Source organism: Cervus elaphus, chromosome 1 (genome assembly GCF_910594005.1).
Source record: "Cervus elaphus chromosome 1, mCerEla1.1, whole genome shotgun sequence".
NCBI classification, from domain to species: Eukaryota; Metazoa; Chordata; class Mammalia; order Artiodactyla; family Cervidae; genus Cervus; species Cervus elaphus.
In genome coordinates this window covers 56,032,583-56,047,882 of record NC_057815.1, presented here as the reverse complement: position 1 = coordinate 56,047,882, position 15,300 = coordinate 56,032,583, and the positions used below count along the sequence as shown (strand labels likewise).

Here is a 15,300-nt window from a genome sequence, read left to right as displayed (position 1 = left end):
AGCCCAGAAATATCACACTTCACTTCTATTTATTTACAATATTTTTGTCAGAACTAGTCACATGTTTCTGTGTTTCCTTGTGTAAGATGAGTCATTTTTCTCTTGTCACTTTCAGTATTTTCTGTCTTTAGTTTTCCACAGTTTTACTATGATATATATGTGTGCATGATATGATGTGTGTGTTAAACTCTTCGTATTTATCTTACTTTCTTGGAAGGGTTGATTAATGTTTTCCATCAAATTGGAAAAGTTTTCAGTCATTATTTCTTCCAATATTTTCCTACTCCTTTCTCTTTTTTCCTCTCCTTCGGATATTCCCATTTTGTGAATGTTGGTGTATTTAATGGTGTTGGCAGCCCACTCCAGTATTCTTGCCTGGAAAATCCCATGGATGGAGGAGCCTGGTAGGGCTACAGTCCATGGGGTTGCAAAGAGTTGGACACGACTGAGCGACTTCAGTTTCTTCCTTGGGCTTTCCTGGTGGCTCAGAGGTTAAAGCATCTGCCTGCAATGCGGGAGACCTGGGTTCGATTCCTGGGTTGGGAAGATCCCCTGGAGAAGGAAATGGCAACCCACTCCAGTACCCTTGCCTGGAGAATCCCATGGACGGAGGAACCTGGTGGGCTACAGTCCACGGGGTCGCAAAGAGTTGGACACGACTGAGTGACTTAACTAGCTAACTAGCACATTTAATGGGTGTCTCACATTTCTCTGAGGCTATTTTCTATTCTGTTCTTCAGATTGGATAATTTCTATCAGTCTATCTTTGATAGATTCTTCTTGTATGGGTGAGACCCTCCAGTGAATTTTTTAGTTCAGTTATTATAGTTTTCAACTGCAGAGTTTCCGTTTGATTCTTTTTATAATTTCTGTCTCTTTATTGATGTTGTCTGTTTGAGGGGATATCATCATATCATCTATAATTTCCTTAAACAAGGTTTCCTTAGTTCATTGAACATATAATAATTTCTTTGAAGTCGTTGCTAAATCCAGAGTCTGGCCTCCTTCAAAGGTAGTTGCTATTGCTTGCTTTTTTCCAGTTATCAATCACACTCTTTCTTTACATATCTCATAATTTTTTGTTGAAAACTGAATGTTTTAGATGACATTTGTAAGCAACTCTCCATGTAGTTTCCGCCCTTCTCCCAAGGACTTGTTGTTTGCTCATTTATTTGCAGAGTGACTTGGCTGGACTATTTCAGTGAAGTCCATTTGCCTCATGACATGCAGCCTCTGACTGTCCTCTGTCAAGGCACACTCTTGGGTATGGGTACAGTGTCCTGGGGTAACCAAGGTATCAACGGAGCTTTTTTTTTTTTTTTGTATTATTTTCTTCTTAAATAATTTTTAAAGGTTATGCTCCATTTAGAGTTATTACAAAACATTGGCTATCTTCCCCATGTTGTATGATGCATCCTTGAGCCTATCTTACACCCAGGATATTGTATCTCCCACTCCTCCCACCTGTACCTAGCCCCTCCCCTTCTCTCCTTACTGGTAACCACTGGTGTGTTCTCTATATCTGTGAGTCTGCTGCTTTTTTGTTATATTCACTAGTTTGTTGTATGTTTTCAATTCCACCTATAAGTGATGTCATACAGTATTTGTCTTTTTTCTGTCTGACTTACTTCACTAAGCACAACACCCTCCAAGTCCATACATGTTGCTGCAAATGGCAAGATTTTGTTATTCTTTATGGCTTAGTAGTAGTCCAGTGTATATTTGTAACACCACATCTTCTTTATTCATTCATCTGTTGATAAGACACTTAGATAGCTTCCATATCTTGACAATAATAAATAATGCTGCTGTGAACATTGGGATGCATATGTCTTCAAACTAGTGTTTTTGTCTTGAAACTCCTGCCTTGTCACCCAGGAGTGGAATTGCTGGGTCATGTGGTAGTTTTGTTTTTAGTTTTTTTGAGAACGCTCCATAATGTTTTCCACAGTGGCTGCACCAATTTACATTCCCACCAACAGTGTACAGGGTTTGGCTTTTTTTTCCCCTAAATCTTTTATTTATTTACTTATTATTTTTGGCTGCACTGGGTCTTTGTTGCTGTGTAAGGGCTTTTCTCTAGTTATGATGCATGGGCTTCTCATTGTGGTGGCCTCTCTTGTTGTGGAACACGTGCTCTAGGCGTGAGGACTCAGTGGTTTTGACACACGGGCTTAATTGCCCTGCGGCATGTGGGATCTTCCCGGACCAGGGATCGAACCTATGTCCTCTGCATTGGCAGGTGAATTCCTAACCATTGGACCAGCAGGGAAGTCCTGTTTGGTTTTTTTTTTTTAATGTTAAGTTGTATGAGCTGTTTATATATGTTGGATATTAGTCCCCTTATTGGTCATATTATTTGCAGATATTTTCGCCCATTCAGTAGGTTGTCTTTTCATTTTCTTCATGGTTTCCCTGCTGTGCGTAAGCTTTAATTAGGTCCCATTTGTTTTTGCTTGTATTTCTTTTCCTTTAGAAGACAGATTAAAAAAATACTGCTGTAATTTATGTCAAAGAGCGTTCTGCCTGTGTTTTCCTGTAGGAGTTTTATAGTGTCTGGTCTCACATTTAGTTCTTTAACCCATTTTGAGATTATTTTTGTGTGTGGCAGCAGGGTTCCATCTCCAGCTCTGATCTCTCTGTTAAGTCGGCTGCCTCAGTCGGTGTCACCTTCTCAGGTGTTCATCTCACAGGTTTCTCTGTTGTTTTCAACAATGCCCTGGGGCCCAACTTGCCCCACAGTCTGATATTTAAATTCTGGCCCACATTTGATCTTTGAGGCCTGACTTTGAAACTTGTTCCTAATACATGGGGGCTCTTTGCTGTCTTCCCCTGTTTCCCATCAGACTTCTTAGCTGGCCTGTGATTTAGTTTGTTGATCTTGTTGACTGAAAAAAACACACAGCCTAGACGTTGAGAGTTATGTTTATCTGGTGCCTTTACTGAGGACTCTGGCCTGGGAGAGAGCTTCTCAGCTATGAGAACCTGTTTCAAAGAGATAAGCAGGGAGCCAGGATTTATAAGAGTTTTTGTTGAAAAAAACAAAGCAAAACAAAACCTTGTAGTTAGTGCTTATCACAAAAAACCAGATATTTCAATTTAATGATTTTAGTGCTTTTCTGTATATAGGAGGATACAGATTTTAGCTCATTAAAATGATTTTGTACGTATGCATTTTAAAACTCTAGGGCCAGCGTCCTGTTTCTCTCTACCCTGACTTTCCCTCATGGGTCATTGTTGGGACGGCTGCAGTGGCTGATGGCTTGATAGCAGACAACATCCTTTGTTTATTGGAATGGCAGACGACTTTTTTTTTGTCTGCATCCTCCTGTGAGATACCTTATCCTTAGACTGGAAACTGAGAGGGAGCCTCGCATTCTTGGTTCCATGGCCATGGGGTAGAGCCTCCTTCTACTGCCAAGACAAGGGTAGGGTGGAGAAGAGGCTGTGCTGTGGTTCAAATGCCGTAAACTTTCACAGTTCTTGCTGAGATTTAGTTGATTTTCTTGGATACATTTTCTCTGTTTGCTGTATGCTCTTAGGATAATTCCCAGAGACTTTAAATGACTGCTTTCGGTTTTTCCCTTGTTTCACTAGAGAACCACCCTTTGGGAAGTGGGGCTTCCCCGGTGACTCAGACAGTAAAGAGTCTGCCTGCAATGCAGGAGACCCAGGTTCCATCCTGGATTGGGAAGATTCCCTGGAGAAGGGAATGTCTACCCTCTCCAGTATGCTTGCTTGTAGAATTCCATGAACAGAGGAGCCTACAGTTCATGGGGTTGCAAAGAGTCAGACATGACTGAGCGACTAACATAACAACAAAGTTTTAAGGAACAATGTTAAGATGACAAAACTGCAGTGAGCTCAGGAAATAGATTTGAACTTCACAGATGCATTTGCAAGTGAATTTAATGACGACACTAAAATTTTCTTTGTGAAATGTTACAACTTACTAGGAGTCATTCGTTTATCCAATTTGTTTTGTATGTTGACTGGGAAAATTGTTGGAATGGGATTCAGTTGGATCTACAAGGTTTATTCTGTCTTTATTGAACATTGAGAATGACTGGCTTCCCCTATAATGTTTAAATGTGACCCTTTCTCTCCAAATGCACTTCCACTGTAACGTTCCCTGCTTTTCTCTGGATGGGTTTTTGGGTAGAAACTGGAAGAAGCAGCATCTCGGGCAGCAGAAGAAGAAAAGAAGCGCCTTCAGACTCAAGTGGAGCTCCAGGCCAGGTTCAGCACGGAGCTGGAGCGGGAGAAGCTTGTAAGTACCGCCCTCCCTGGGGTGCGGCTGCTTTAACTTGAAGAGCCTGCTCCCACTCCCATCCTGGTCAGCAGAAGGACAGAGGCCAACCTGTGTGGGTGGAGGGACAGGAGCCGGCCTGGCTTGGTGGAGGATGAAGACCTTGGAGGCTAGAGTGAGATCATCTTGCCAGCTGTCTCTGCCGCTGACCCACGGTGGGCTGGCTGTTGGGGAGGTTTTGTGTTTGTTATTAAGTCATCATCAGTTTATTGAGCACACTCTGTGTGCCAGGTATCATGCCAAGGATGTAAAGGTAAACCTTGCTCTCAAGACCTCCAGTAGAAATTTATGGAATGATAAGTGCTGTGGGGAGGGGGACTCCACGTCCTGGTTTGCCTGGGACAGTCCCTGCCATCCTGGTGTAATTATTGCTAGCATCCCTTTCATCCTTCAGAGTTTTGGCTTGGAAAATAAATAACTATGGAAGAAGTAAGCACAGGTTCCATGATATTTCCCCTCTATAATGATCAGGAGTGGGGGTTCTGAAGTCATGAGAATATGTGAATGCTGGTCTGTCACTCTTGGCAGCTCTGACTCGTCGTAGGGGTTCTCATCCCCATGGTCCAGTTGCTTCAGGCAGTGAGCTGGTTAACTGGAACACAGGTCTCCTCACATCGGGTTACAGTGTGTGAGAGAGGGCTGGGCCCCAGGGCCTGCTAAATAGGTGCTGTGAAATTTCCTTCAGCGACTTTCTGTTGCTTAGACTTGAAGTGGATGTGTGTGTGTTGTGAAAGGAAGGCACCCAAGATCTGAGGGACTGCTGCACCATAGCCAGATCTGGGTTCGTGTCCTCTGCACTTGCTTATGAGCATTAGTTTCTCTTCTTCAAATTAGGGGGATGTCACATGATCTCTCATGACCCCTATGAGGATGAAGTAAGCTAATGCCAGTGAAAATATAAACTGCAGAGACATATGCTAATATGTTTGATATTACATTTATGATGTCCTTGTCTTAACTTTTAAGGCAGAGATTCAAGGCTCTTTAATCCAGAATGGAGAAACCATAAATGTATTAGAATGCTAGTTAGATGCTTGAGGGCCCCCCAGGTCTGAGGGTGCCCTAGGGAGGGAGAAAGTAGAGGGTGCTGGGCAGCCAGGTAAGTGCAGGAGACCATCTTTCCTTTCCCCCTTATTTTAACCCTTTGGCTGTTCTGAGTGGGAGAAGGTTCATTCCTTTTGGATGCTGTTGGTAAAGAGGTTGTGGCTTTAAGATAGAAAGGAATTTAAAGAGAAATTACACAGGGAAGTATTTTTTTCTTGAGTTTGAAATGCAGTGTGAAAGGGATGAGAAATATACCAGGGCAGGAGAAGGGATGGGTGTGGTACTCTTGCTTCCTCCTTCATCAAGGAGTGAAGGACGGGCCCTGCCCACCCTGAAGGGCTGTGGCTGTGGCCGTGGCCCTGCTCAGGATGGTGTTGGAGCAAGAGACTTTCCCGAGGGTGAAGTCAGCCTGTATTAAACATGACTTTTATACCCTCAGATCAGGCAGCAGATGGAAGAACAGGTTGCCCAGAAATCCTCTGAACTAGAGCAGTATTTGCAGCGGGTCCGGGAGCTGGAAGACATGTACCTAAAGCTGCAGGAGGCTCTCGAGGATGAGAGACAGGCCCGGCAAGATGAAGAGACGGTGCGGAAGCTACAGGCTAGGTACGGATCGACTCATCCTCTGGGCTTTGTGTGCTCTGCTTGGGCTCATACACTTCCTAGGAATCACTGACCCTGCTGGAGAGGGAAGAGTCTCTGCCAGATGGGAGGGACCCTGGAGGCTTGGCTGGCTGGGTTCTTTATTCCCAATCTCCCCTGGGAAACCCTTGCTTCTGTGGCTAATGACAGGCCATGTATCTATTTCAGAGTAGTCAGATGGATGTGTTTAGTGCGGTTCCCTGAGTCAGATTCTAGAGTCCATGGAGCCAGCATCAGCCCTGATGAGAATCGGGTTTCTTCCACATGTTCCAGACCTGAGAAGGCCCTCATGTGGAGGCAGGGGCCTGTTAGGCCAGAGCTGCAGCCACTTTGGGGGACAATGAGGAACTGAGCAGTTTCCATTTGGTCTTTCAGGATTGGTGACATTCCTTAAATAATTCTTAGTTTTAGAAGTTCTTGGAAAAAAAAAAAAAAGTTCTTGAAACAGATTTTTTTTTCCCCTAGACCTTTTAAAGTCAGGTTTACCATGTATGATAGTCGTGATCTCAGATGAGAACTCTCACTTTTGACTTCAGTAACAGTAGGAAGGACAGAGTAGAATGAAGACTCTAAAAAGCAAATGTCAGCTGCCCTCTCCCAGTTTCTAACTTGCTTCCCCATTAGCTGTCTTTGAGATGTCACGTCAGGGGATGCAACACTAACCGCTGTTTCCCCGTAGCAGCAGCTGGTTAGTGTGGGCACACCTCACGCTCTTGTAGGAGCGGTTATGGGATGAGCTGGGATAGATTTTCCATGGCTGCCATCTACACATGGAGCTGCAAGAGATGTTTGTTTAATCTTCAGGTAGAAAGAGAGAAAGAAAGGTTTCTTTGTTACGTATGTTGCCAAAAATGACTTCAAAAACAAATTAGGTGTTGAAAATTTTGATTCTATTAAGGAAAAATTATCTTCTAATAGAAGATTGAATGCCTTGCACATTGCTTGGCACTTATGGGTCCCACAAGTGCGTATTCATCGTGGTATTAGCCAGGGTCTAGGGACTTTCACCCGCTTGCCATTGGGCAGTGGTAGTGGCTACAATTGTGATGTTAACACACCATCCACTGCATGGGAAGGTTTGGTCCCATGTGACTTCCAAAGAGAGACATTCTAAGGGATGTTAGATATTTTTTTTTTTTTTGACGTTAGATATTTTTGACCCTCATCATTTGTGATGTGTTGAGTTTATAGCTTGCCCTCGTGTAGAGAATTCACAGATGAGATATGCAATATATATTTACTTCTTTGAAGCTGTGAGGGAGATTAATTATGACATGGCAGAGATCAGATCATAAAGGGAACCAGGTAACTCTAGAAATGTATTAAAGTATTAGTTACTTCATGTTTATAGAATGATGTTTTGAATAAGACAGTTTTGGATAATTAATGGCAGTAATTTTTAATCAATAGTAAATATCAGAATATTTATATAAAGCTTTGAAAAATGCACATGTAGGGACTGTCCCAGATTTACCATATCAAAATACCTGTGGATAGGAGCCCAGGCATGAGTATTTTATTTAAAAACTTCTGGCTAGGGAATTGCCTGGGTTTCCGTGATGGCTCAGTGATAAAGAATCCGCCTGCCAAAGCAAGAGATGCAGATTTGATCCCTGGTCCTGGAAGATTCACCTGGAGAAAGAAGTGGCAATGCATTCCCCTGTTCTTGCCCAGAAAACCCCATGGACAGAGGAGCCCGGCAGGCTGTAGTCCCTGGGGTCACAGAGAGTCAGACGCGACTTGGTGACTGAACAGCAACAAGGGAATTTCCTGGTGATCCAGTGGTAGGACTCTGCGCTTCCACTGCAGGGGGCACAAGTTTGATCCTTGGTCGGGAACTAAGATCTTGCATGTCTCATGGCATGGCCAAAAAAAGAAAAAGCTCTGACTGATTATTTTGTACACTCTAATCTCAGTGAATGGAAAAATGGTTTCAGCTTGGTAAATGCAAATATTAACTGCCACATACAGCTCTGTACCAATAAGCTGAAATTACTACACAAAAACTAACTACTTTTTCTTGGTGTTTAAAGGCCATTTTAGGCATTTTACTGTTCTGTTTTGAACTTTGATTTTGGAACTTAAAGTGGACAGACTTGCGCCCTCTAGTGGTCATTTTTTAAAGTGAGGCGAGCCCATATCTTTTCCAAAATCACAAGAGGCTGGGCTTGATTCAGAGGGACATTTTGTCAGACTAACAAAGGGGGCTTTCTCCTTGATCCCACTCTTCAGGGTAGGCCTTTGTGGGTAAAAGGTCAAAGATCAGATCATCATGGAGTTGGGATAGAGACGTTTAAGTCTAGCACTAATGAACTGAAAAGCTGAAAAAAATTTCAATTTTAATGGAAAAACAAAAAACCTGAAACAAGAAAACCCAGATGGCTCAAGTCAAAGTTCTTGTATTTAAATGATTCACAATTAAAAAGCATCTCTGGGGAAACTTAATTCACTGACAGAGGAGGCACCATCCACTGGAAGAACAATGAGATGCCAAATGTTGCAACAGTGACTTGCTCTTGCTTAGAGCAAGGACAGAGGTTAACTGAAAAGCCCTCTGTGTACACCCTCAGCTAAGATTACGTTTCATGACTGAGCACACGCGCACTTCAGTGAACTGTAACGTAATCTTAGCTGAGGGTGTACACAGAGGGCTTTTCAGTTAACCTCTGTCCTTGCTCTAAGCAAGAGCAAGTCACTCTTGGAACATTTGGCATCTCATTGTTCTTCCACTGGATGGTGCCTCCTCTGTCAGTGTCTTAAGTTTCCCCAGAGATGCTTTTAATCGCAAATCGTTTAAATACAAGAACTTTGACTTGAACCATGTGGGTCTTCTTGTTTTGGGTTTTTTGTCTTGCCATTAAGATTGAAGTGTTGTTGTTGTTGTTTAATGTGTAATCCATAAGGTTATCTAGCCTCTTTTGAGTGGAACTCAGAAGGAAACTGTTCATTTACCATTTGGACAGCTCAATTATTGGAAACTTCTTGAGATTGAGCCCTAGTCTGTCCCGTTATAACTTCCACCTGCTAAATTTTTGTGTTTGTAAGGCCTGGGAGCACACTTTGGTCAGGTCTGTATTCCTAGCAACTAGTGCATTGTCTGGCACATGGTAAGTACCCATGGAATATTTTTTGAATGAGTGGATCCAAGTTCTACTCTTGGGGCCATGTGGAACAACAGTCCACACAATAATAGATAGCCCTAGAGTGAGGATATGGGTTTGATTCCCAGCCACTGTACTCTCTAGCTGTGTAATATTTAGAAAAGTTACTTCACTACTTTCAGCCTTCAGTTCCTTATCTATAATAAGCTTATAGGGTTGTTGTGAAGGCTGAAGAGGGTGGTGCTTGCAAAGAGTTTAATTTGGATTTAATCTGGATTTGGTAGTCATCGGAGTTTGTTGGTTTCTGTTCCTTTATATCTCATTTGCAGATTGAGAAGAAATGTAATGTATAGAATGTCAAAATAAGCATTCAGAAAAGATGTTGACAGGCTGGAATGCTGGTTTTAGAGCAAGAAGATAATTTAAAATATCAACAGAACAAGTACAGGATCCAGGAGACTTGGCTTAAAAGCAGTTCATTTGAAAAGGTTCAGGACTTTACTTCTCTGATATAATTGATTGCCAAAAACCTCATATACTCATATTATCTCAGGCAGTCTTCATGAGCATTCAGAGCAAATGAGCTAATAGTCCCATCGTAACAATATGAGCTGACATTTGTTCAATACTTACGATGCCGTAGGCACTCTTCTAAGAATCTTACCTGCATTATCACCTTTAATGGATCAGCAAACCTTTGATGGTGGGAGTAGTTCCTAGTGGGGCTTCCCAGGTGGCGCTGGTGGTATAGAATCTGCCTGCCAGTGCAAGAGATGCAAGAGATTTGGGTTTGACTCCTGGGTTGGGAAAATCCCCCAGAGTAGGAAATGGCAACCTCCTCCAGTATTCTTGCCTGGAAAAACCCATGTACAGGGGAGCCTGGCGGGCTGCAGTCCATGGGGTTGCAAAGACTCAGACACGACTGAGCCTACACACACACACACACATAGTTCCTATTCCTTTTTTCATAAATGAAGAAATTGAGGTACAGAGAGGTTCGTCTTTAGTCAGGAGTCCTGTTTGTAAGCCAAAAAAAAAAAAACCAACTTGGGTTAGCTAAAGCAATCAAAGCATTTTTTGGAAGGTTCTTGAGAAATTCACCAATTCCTCAGAAAGGCAGATGGCCAGGCCCTGAACACAGGCAGGAGCCAAGGGAGGCTGAGCAGACCAAACAAGGCCATGGGACGAGCCCAGTGCGGATGTCACTGGTGCAGACGTTGGCGCCACGGGTCTGTCAGTCAGTTGTCCCCGCTGCATGTTGCTAACACTGTGTCTGCTCTTGTGAGTCAGTGGTTTCACGAAGTTCTAGGAGTGACTGCTGCTTAGCCAAGCCCAGCTTCCGCTGCACCCCGGCTTCCCGGGGCAGAAGGGCAGGCGCTGTGGCTTCTGTGTTGGGAGATGGACCCCATTTTCCATCAAGACATCCCTGGACACGTGAAGGGGATTCAGTGCTGGGCAGCCTCACCTCCTGCAATGTCCCTTGCCCTCCAGACTTTGACCACCAGGATGAAGAAACAGGGGACCTTCCAGTCTCGTTGACTGGTGTATCTCCCACGTGTAGGAAAGCACATGGACAGTGTATCGCGTACACACTCTGGTCAGCCCCTGGTGGCAGGGTAGTGTTCACTGCGATGTCACATCCGAGAGACAACTCAGGGAGCGCACTGGCCCTTTGTGGAACCCGGGGGAGGAGATAGGAGAGCGCATCCTAGTTGAGAAAGAACTTTTAAGGATCAAGGCTGCCCAGAAATAAACTGATCCGGATTGTGAAGCAGTGGCCCATCACACAGGGTTGGAGACCCACCCTGTAGGGTGTGGTTGAGGGAATTCTTACAGTGGTGCAGGATTGGGGTGGTCAGATAGCGGCTGTAGAGTCTGTCACTTTATTTCTGCTGCTGTTGGCTTTAGACATGCAAATGCTCTTAGGCAGCAGTAACTGGCCTGCTGTGAGGTTTGTTACCGTAATTCTGACGATCAAGCCAGTAGACATGCGTCCTGCCCTGGGCTGGCGTCTAACCACATTGTCTACACTTGGGGTACAAGTTAGTTTATTTATTAAATACCCGCTTACCTGGGATATCCTCCGATAGGTAGCCTGTTATTAAAAGATAACCTTTTGAAGTCACGCGGGCCTGGGTTGAAATCCATTGCTTACCTGTGCGTCATACTTTTGAACCCTTTGACTTCATCTGCAGGGACAGTAACACCTTGCAGAATTGTGGGGGGATCACGGGGATGAAGGTAAAGAGCCTGACGTGCAGCTTGGTCAGTAAATGGTGTCTGCTTCCTCTCCCTTTTGTCCGCTCCTCTTCTTTCGCCTTTGTTGGTGTGTCAGCTTTTCCGTGGGTAATAGATTTCTGCTGGATAAAAAAGTGTTTTAATGTTGTAGCAACCAGGCAGATTTCAAAACTCAGCCTTGCCACCTGCCTGTCAGGTGAATGACCTAGTCCAGGTCACTTCGCCTTTGTGCCTCACTTTCTTCATCTCTGAACTGAATGATACTACTACGTAAGCCTATTGTGAGGATCAGTTGAAAAAATACACTTCTTTCTTGGCCCATTAAACCTTCAGTACGTGTTATTTTTAATCTTTTTTTTTTTTTTTTTCATAAAAGGGTGAAAAAGAGCTTGGAGCAGACCCGTGGGTCACCTGACCCACAAATCTGGGCCTCTCCCGCTCCTCGTGTCCTTCTTGTGGGCGAGAGGTGGGTTAGATGACCTCCAGGCTCCTCTGAGGCTCTGCTGCGCTGTGTCATCTTCTGGGTCGGGCGCGGTCACCCTGAGCTCTCCATGTTGCAGGCTGCTGGAGGAAGAGTCGGCCAAGAGGGCCGAGCTGGAGAAGTGGCATCTGGAGCAGCAGCAGGCCATTCAGACCACGGAGGCGGAGAAGCAGGAGCTGGAGAACCAGCGCGTCATCAAAGAGCAGGCCCTCCAGGAGGCCTTGGGGCAGCTGCAGCAGCTGGAGCTCGAGCGGAAACAGGCGCTGGAACAGTACGAGGTCATTGCCCATCCCCGCAAATCCGTGCATTTAAGTTCTCAAACATTTAAAAACGGGAATGTTTACTCTGCCGTAAAAAGCCGTTGGAGAATGTTGCTTAGCTCTAAGTAAGGGTTTTTCACAGGCGATGAGGTATAACAGTTGGAATTCAATCAGGAGACTGAAACCACACAGTAATTTGAACAGGGAAGGTTTAATATAATCAGCTATTAACTACAACAGGGATTACCTACTGAGCAGCCAAAAAACTCTAAGAATACAGGAAGGGCAGACACAGGAAGCAGCCACTGCCCCCACCCCCACCCCGGCTGAGACAGAGCCTGCAGGGAAGGAACGCACACTCTGCTGTGTAAGCCCAGTGTTGGGATCCGGTCCTCCTCGGAGAGGGCATGGCCTTGGCCCCTGGACGGCAGGGAAGCTACCCTCTGGGGCACTGGTCGCAGCTGCCCACAGGGGAGGTGCCACTGAAACCCACCAGGGTGGACACCGTGGGTGTCCTGCGTGCCACAGGAGCTGCTGAGATGAGCACAGTGGAGCCTGGAGGCAAAGCCCCCACCTCTTCCAATGTCCTGCCAGCTCCTGCACTGACGAAGCTTCAGTGGGGCCCGCTGCCAAGGGTCACAGGCAGGACAGCAAAGGGTGGATTTGGAGTCGAGAGGCAGTCCGGTGTCACTGGCACAGGAGTATCTTATACATCATCTATAATTAGTGTGATTAGGTCCTCGGGGGATCTCAGGCAGGTTACTTAAGTGCTCTGAATCCTAGTCTCCACCTGTGTACCATGGGAGTAATAATAGTCCATGTTTCTGTGGCTGGGATGACTTAATGAGATAATCCACAGTCATGGAGCAAGTGCCCAATCATTGTTATTTGGCTCTTAAACTACCTGTGTGTTTGCAGAGTCTAAAATCTGCTCTTGTTCCAGGGAGTTAAAAAGAAGCTAGAGATGGCAGCGAAGATGACCAAGAGCTGGAAGGACAAAGTGGCCCATCATGAAGGATTAATTCGATTGATAGAACCAGGTAACACACTCTCTGGAGTAATCAGATATTTAGTCAGTTTTTCTGTTTTATTTGTGTACTTGAATTGTGCTAAAAAAACCTTTCCTAGCCCAAATATACAGGAACCCAGCTCTTTGCAATAAATTTTTCTTGAATTTCTTTTGCCCTCTGATAGATGAGAAGGCCTGTTTCATTCCCTTTGTATACATCTTCTGATGGTTTTGCCTCCTATGACCTTTATGGATATTCCTCAGAGAAGAAAATAAAGTAGAAAAATGTACTCTTTTGTCTGTAGAAAAATGATAATGTTAATTGAAGAATATAAGACCTTGTATGTTTGATGCGCGTTTGTCTCTTAGGTTCAAAAAACCCTCACCTGATCACTAACTGGGGCCCGGCAGCTTTCACCCAGGCAGAACTTGAGGAACGAGAGAAGAGCTGGAAAGAAAAGAAGACCACAGAGTGAGCCGTAGTTACGTCAGCTGTGTAGGTTGCAAGCACAGCTGCAAAACTTTATGCTAAAGACAGAGGACCTGGCTTTTCTGCTTCTAACTTCCAGCACCTCCTATGGGGTCAGTATACTAAGGAAGCCTTCTTATTTATCTGCCAATAAGGAAGGGCTTACCTGAAAAGAAAAAAAAAAAGTCAACATTGTCAGGCTCTTTATTTACTCTTTCTTTGAAAACCTCAGCTTCTGAAAATTCCCTTCAGCTCCCTCAGATTCTTTTCAGAGGAGGTGGTACATAGACAGCCCAGTGGCGGGTGACCAGGGGCAGGGAGGCACTCAGGTCACTGGGTGTCAGAACCTCTGTGGGCTGGGGCTGTTGTTTTTCCAGCAGCGTATTTCCTCCTCCAAGTGCTTGTTTCTAAACTAAGGGGGCCACCCTGCTTGCCATGGTCCGCGGTGGACGTGGACTGCCTCTGACCACGGCTACTCAGCTGGAAAAGACACTTCTCCTGCACGTGGTCCTCGCTCGGACTGAGGGGTTGCCGTTCGTCTCTTTGGTTGTGCAGATTTAATGCCATGTGAGCGATTGGCATCTGGCTCCAGAGGCACTGTCTCCAGGGGGCAGAAGTCTTTTAAATAATGCTTTGGCTGAGATAGATACTTAAGAATCAAAGATAGCACAGAGATGAACTAAGTGAATCCCATTCAGAATGATGTTTTGATACTAACTGAATTCTTCCTAATATTTAAAATAGTTTTAACCATCTGTGTGCTGGCAGACCCCTTGGTTTTACTTTTGTAGTTACTGTACAGAACATCTCTGGTGTGTGTGAATGCTTGTCCTAATCAGACCTTTGCCTTAATAAACAGTGATATGATCGTTCCTAGAAATTATACATGAAAAAAGTTTTTAAAATGTATTTTTGTGGTGTGCTATGTTGAGAGGGAACAAAATATTTATAATTTTCAAACATTCTTACCTAAATATTGTACAATGTAATATGCTGAACTTTCTTAATTTTTTGGCTAATTTTCTAAGATACGTTAAAATTGTTTTATATGGTTCTTGTTTGTTTGTTTTAGTCAAATGGAGTCGGTAAGAAAATAAAAAAATACTGGAAAAGCATACATTTAAGCTGTCTGATTTAACAGAAGAGGAGGGTAAGGTTGTGTGTACGTGTGCATGTTTTCCATATAATGAGGTGAACTTGGATTTAGGGACACTTCCTGAAATACTGGATTTGCAGTTTGTACCCCCCAAACCAAGGCTGTCATGAAGTTAACTATGGCCTCGAGTTTGCCGTTTGAGTCACTCATGTGGGAAACCATGGTGGATGTGTCATCTTACAAGCGGGAACTTACACGGATAATTTCTCCCTCGTCCTTGCTATTCCCTCCAAATCCTCTTACCTCTGCTTTCCCGAATTTTCTTTTCTGCCTCTCCTGTTTTTCTTTCAGTTTTTACCAGAGTAAACAGTGTGGTTTTTTTTGTTTTTGTTTTACACGGTTGCCAAGATTAAAATGCCTTTTGTGGATTAAGCAGGCCCACTCAGTCCAGCCTGATCACGTCTTGGAAAGCTGAAATGTGGAGGGGCAGTGTCTGGAGACATTTTTGGTGGTCACTACTGGGAGTGTTACTGGCATCTAGAGGGTAGAAGCCAGAGTTGCTGCTATACACCCTACAATTCACGGGACAGTCCTTGTAACAAAGAATTACCTGGCCTGATAAACGTTCTCTGCAGAAAGGCATGTTCTGGT

At 44.3% G+C, this 15,300-nt stretch overlaps 1 protein-coding gene across 2 annotated transcripts in view; it reads left to right on the top strand.

The window, feature by feature from the left end:
• Nucleotides 1-14,670, top strand: part of SWAP70 (switching B cell complex subunit SWAP70) — a 75,344-nt gene extending 60,674 nt beyond the window's left edge. For both annotated transcript variants that reach the window (XM_043903322.1, XM_043903330.1), the window contains 5 exons: nt 4,163-4,270; nt 5,793-5,959; nt 11,895-12,093; nt 13,019-13,115; nt 13,454-14,670. In XM_043903322.1, the coding sequence (XP_043759257.1) occupies nt 4,163-4,270; nt 5,793-5,959; nt 11,895-12,093; nt 13,019-13,115; nt 13,454-13,560 (678 nt within the window). In that variant the 3' untranslated portion in view covers nt 13,561-14,670. The remainder of the gene's footprint in view (nt 1-4,162; nt 4,271-5,792; nt 5,960-11,894; nt 12,094-13,018; nt 13,116-13,453) is intronic.
• The last annotated feature ends 630 nt before the right edge of the window (nt 14,671-15,300 follow it).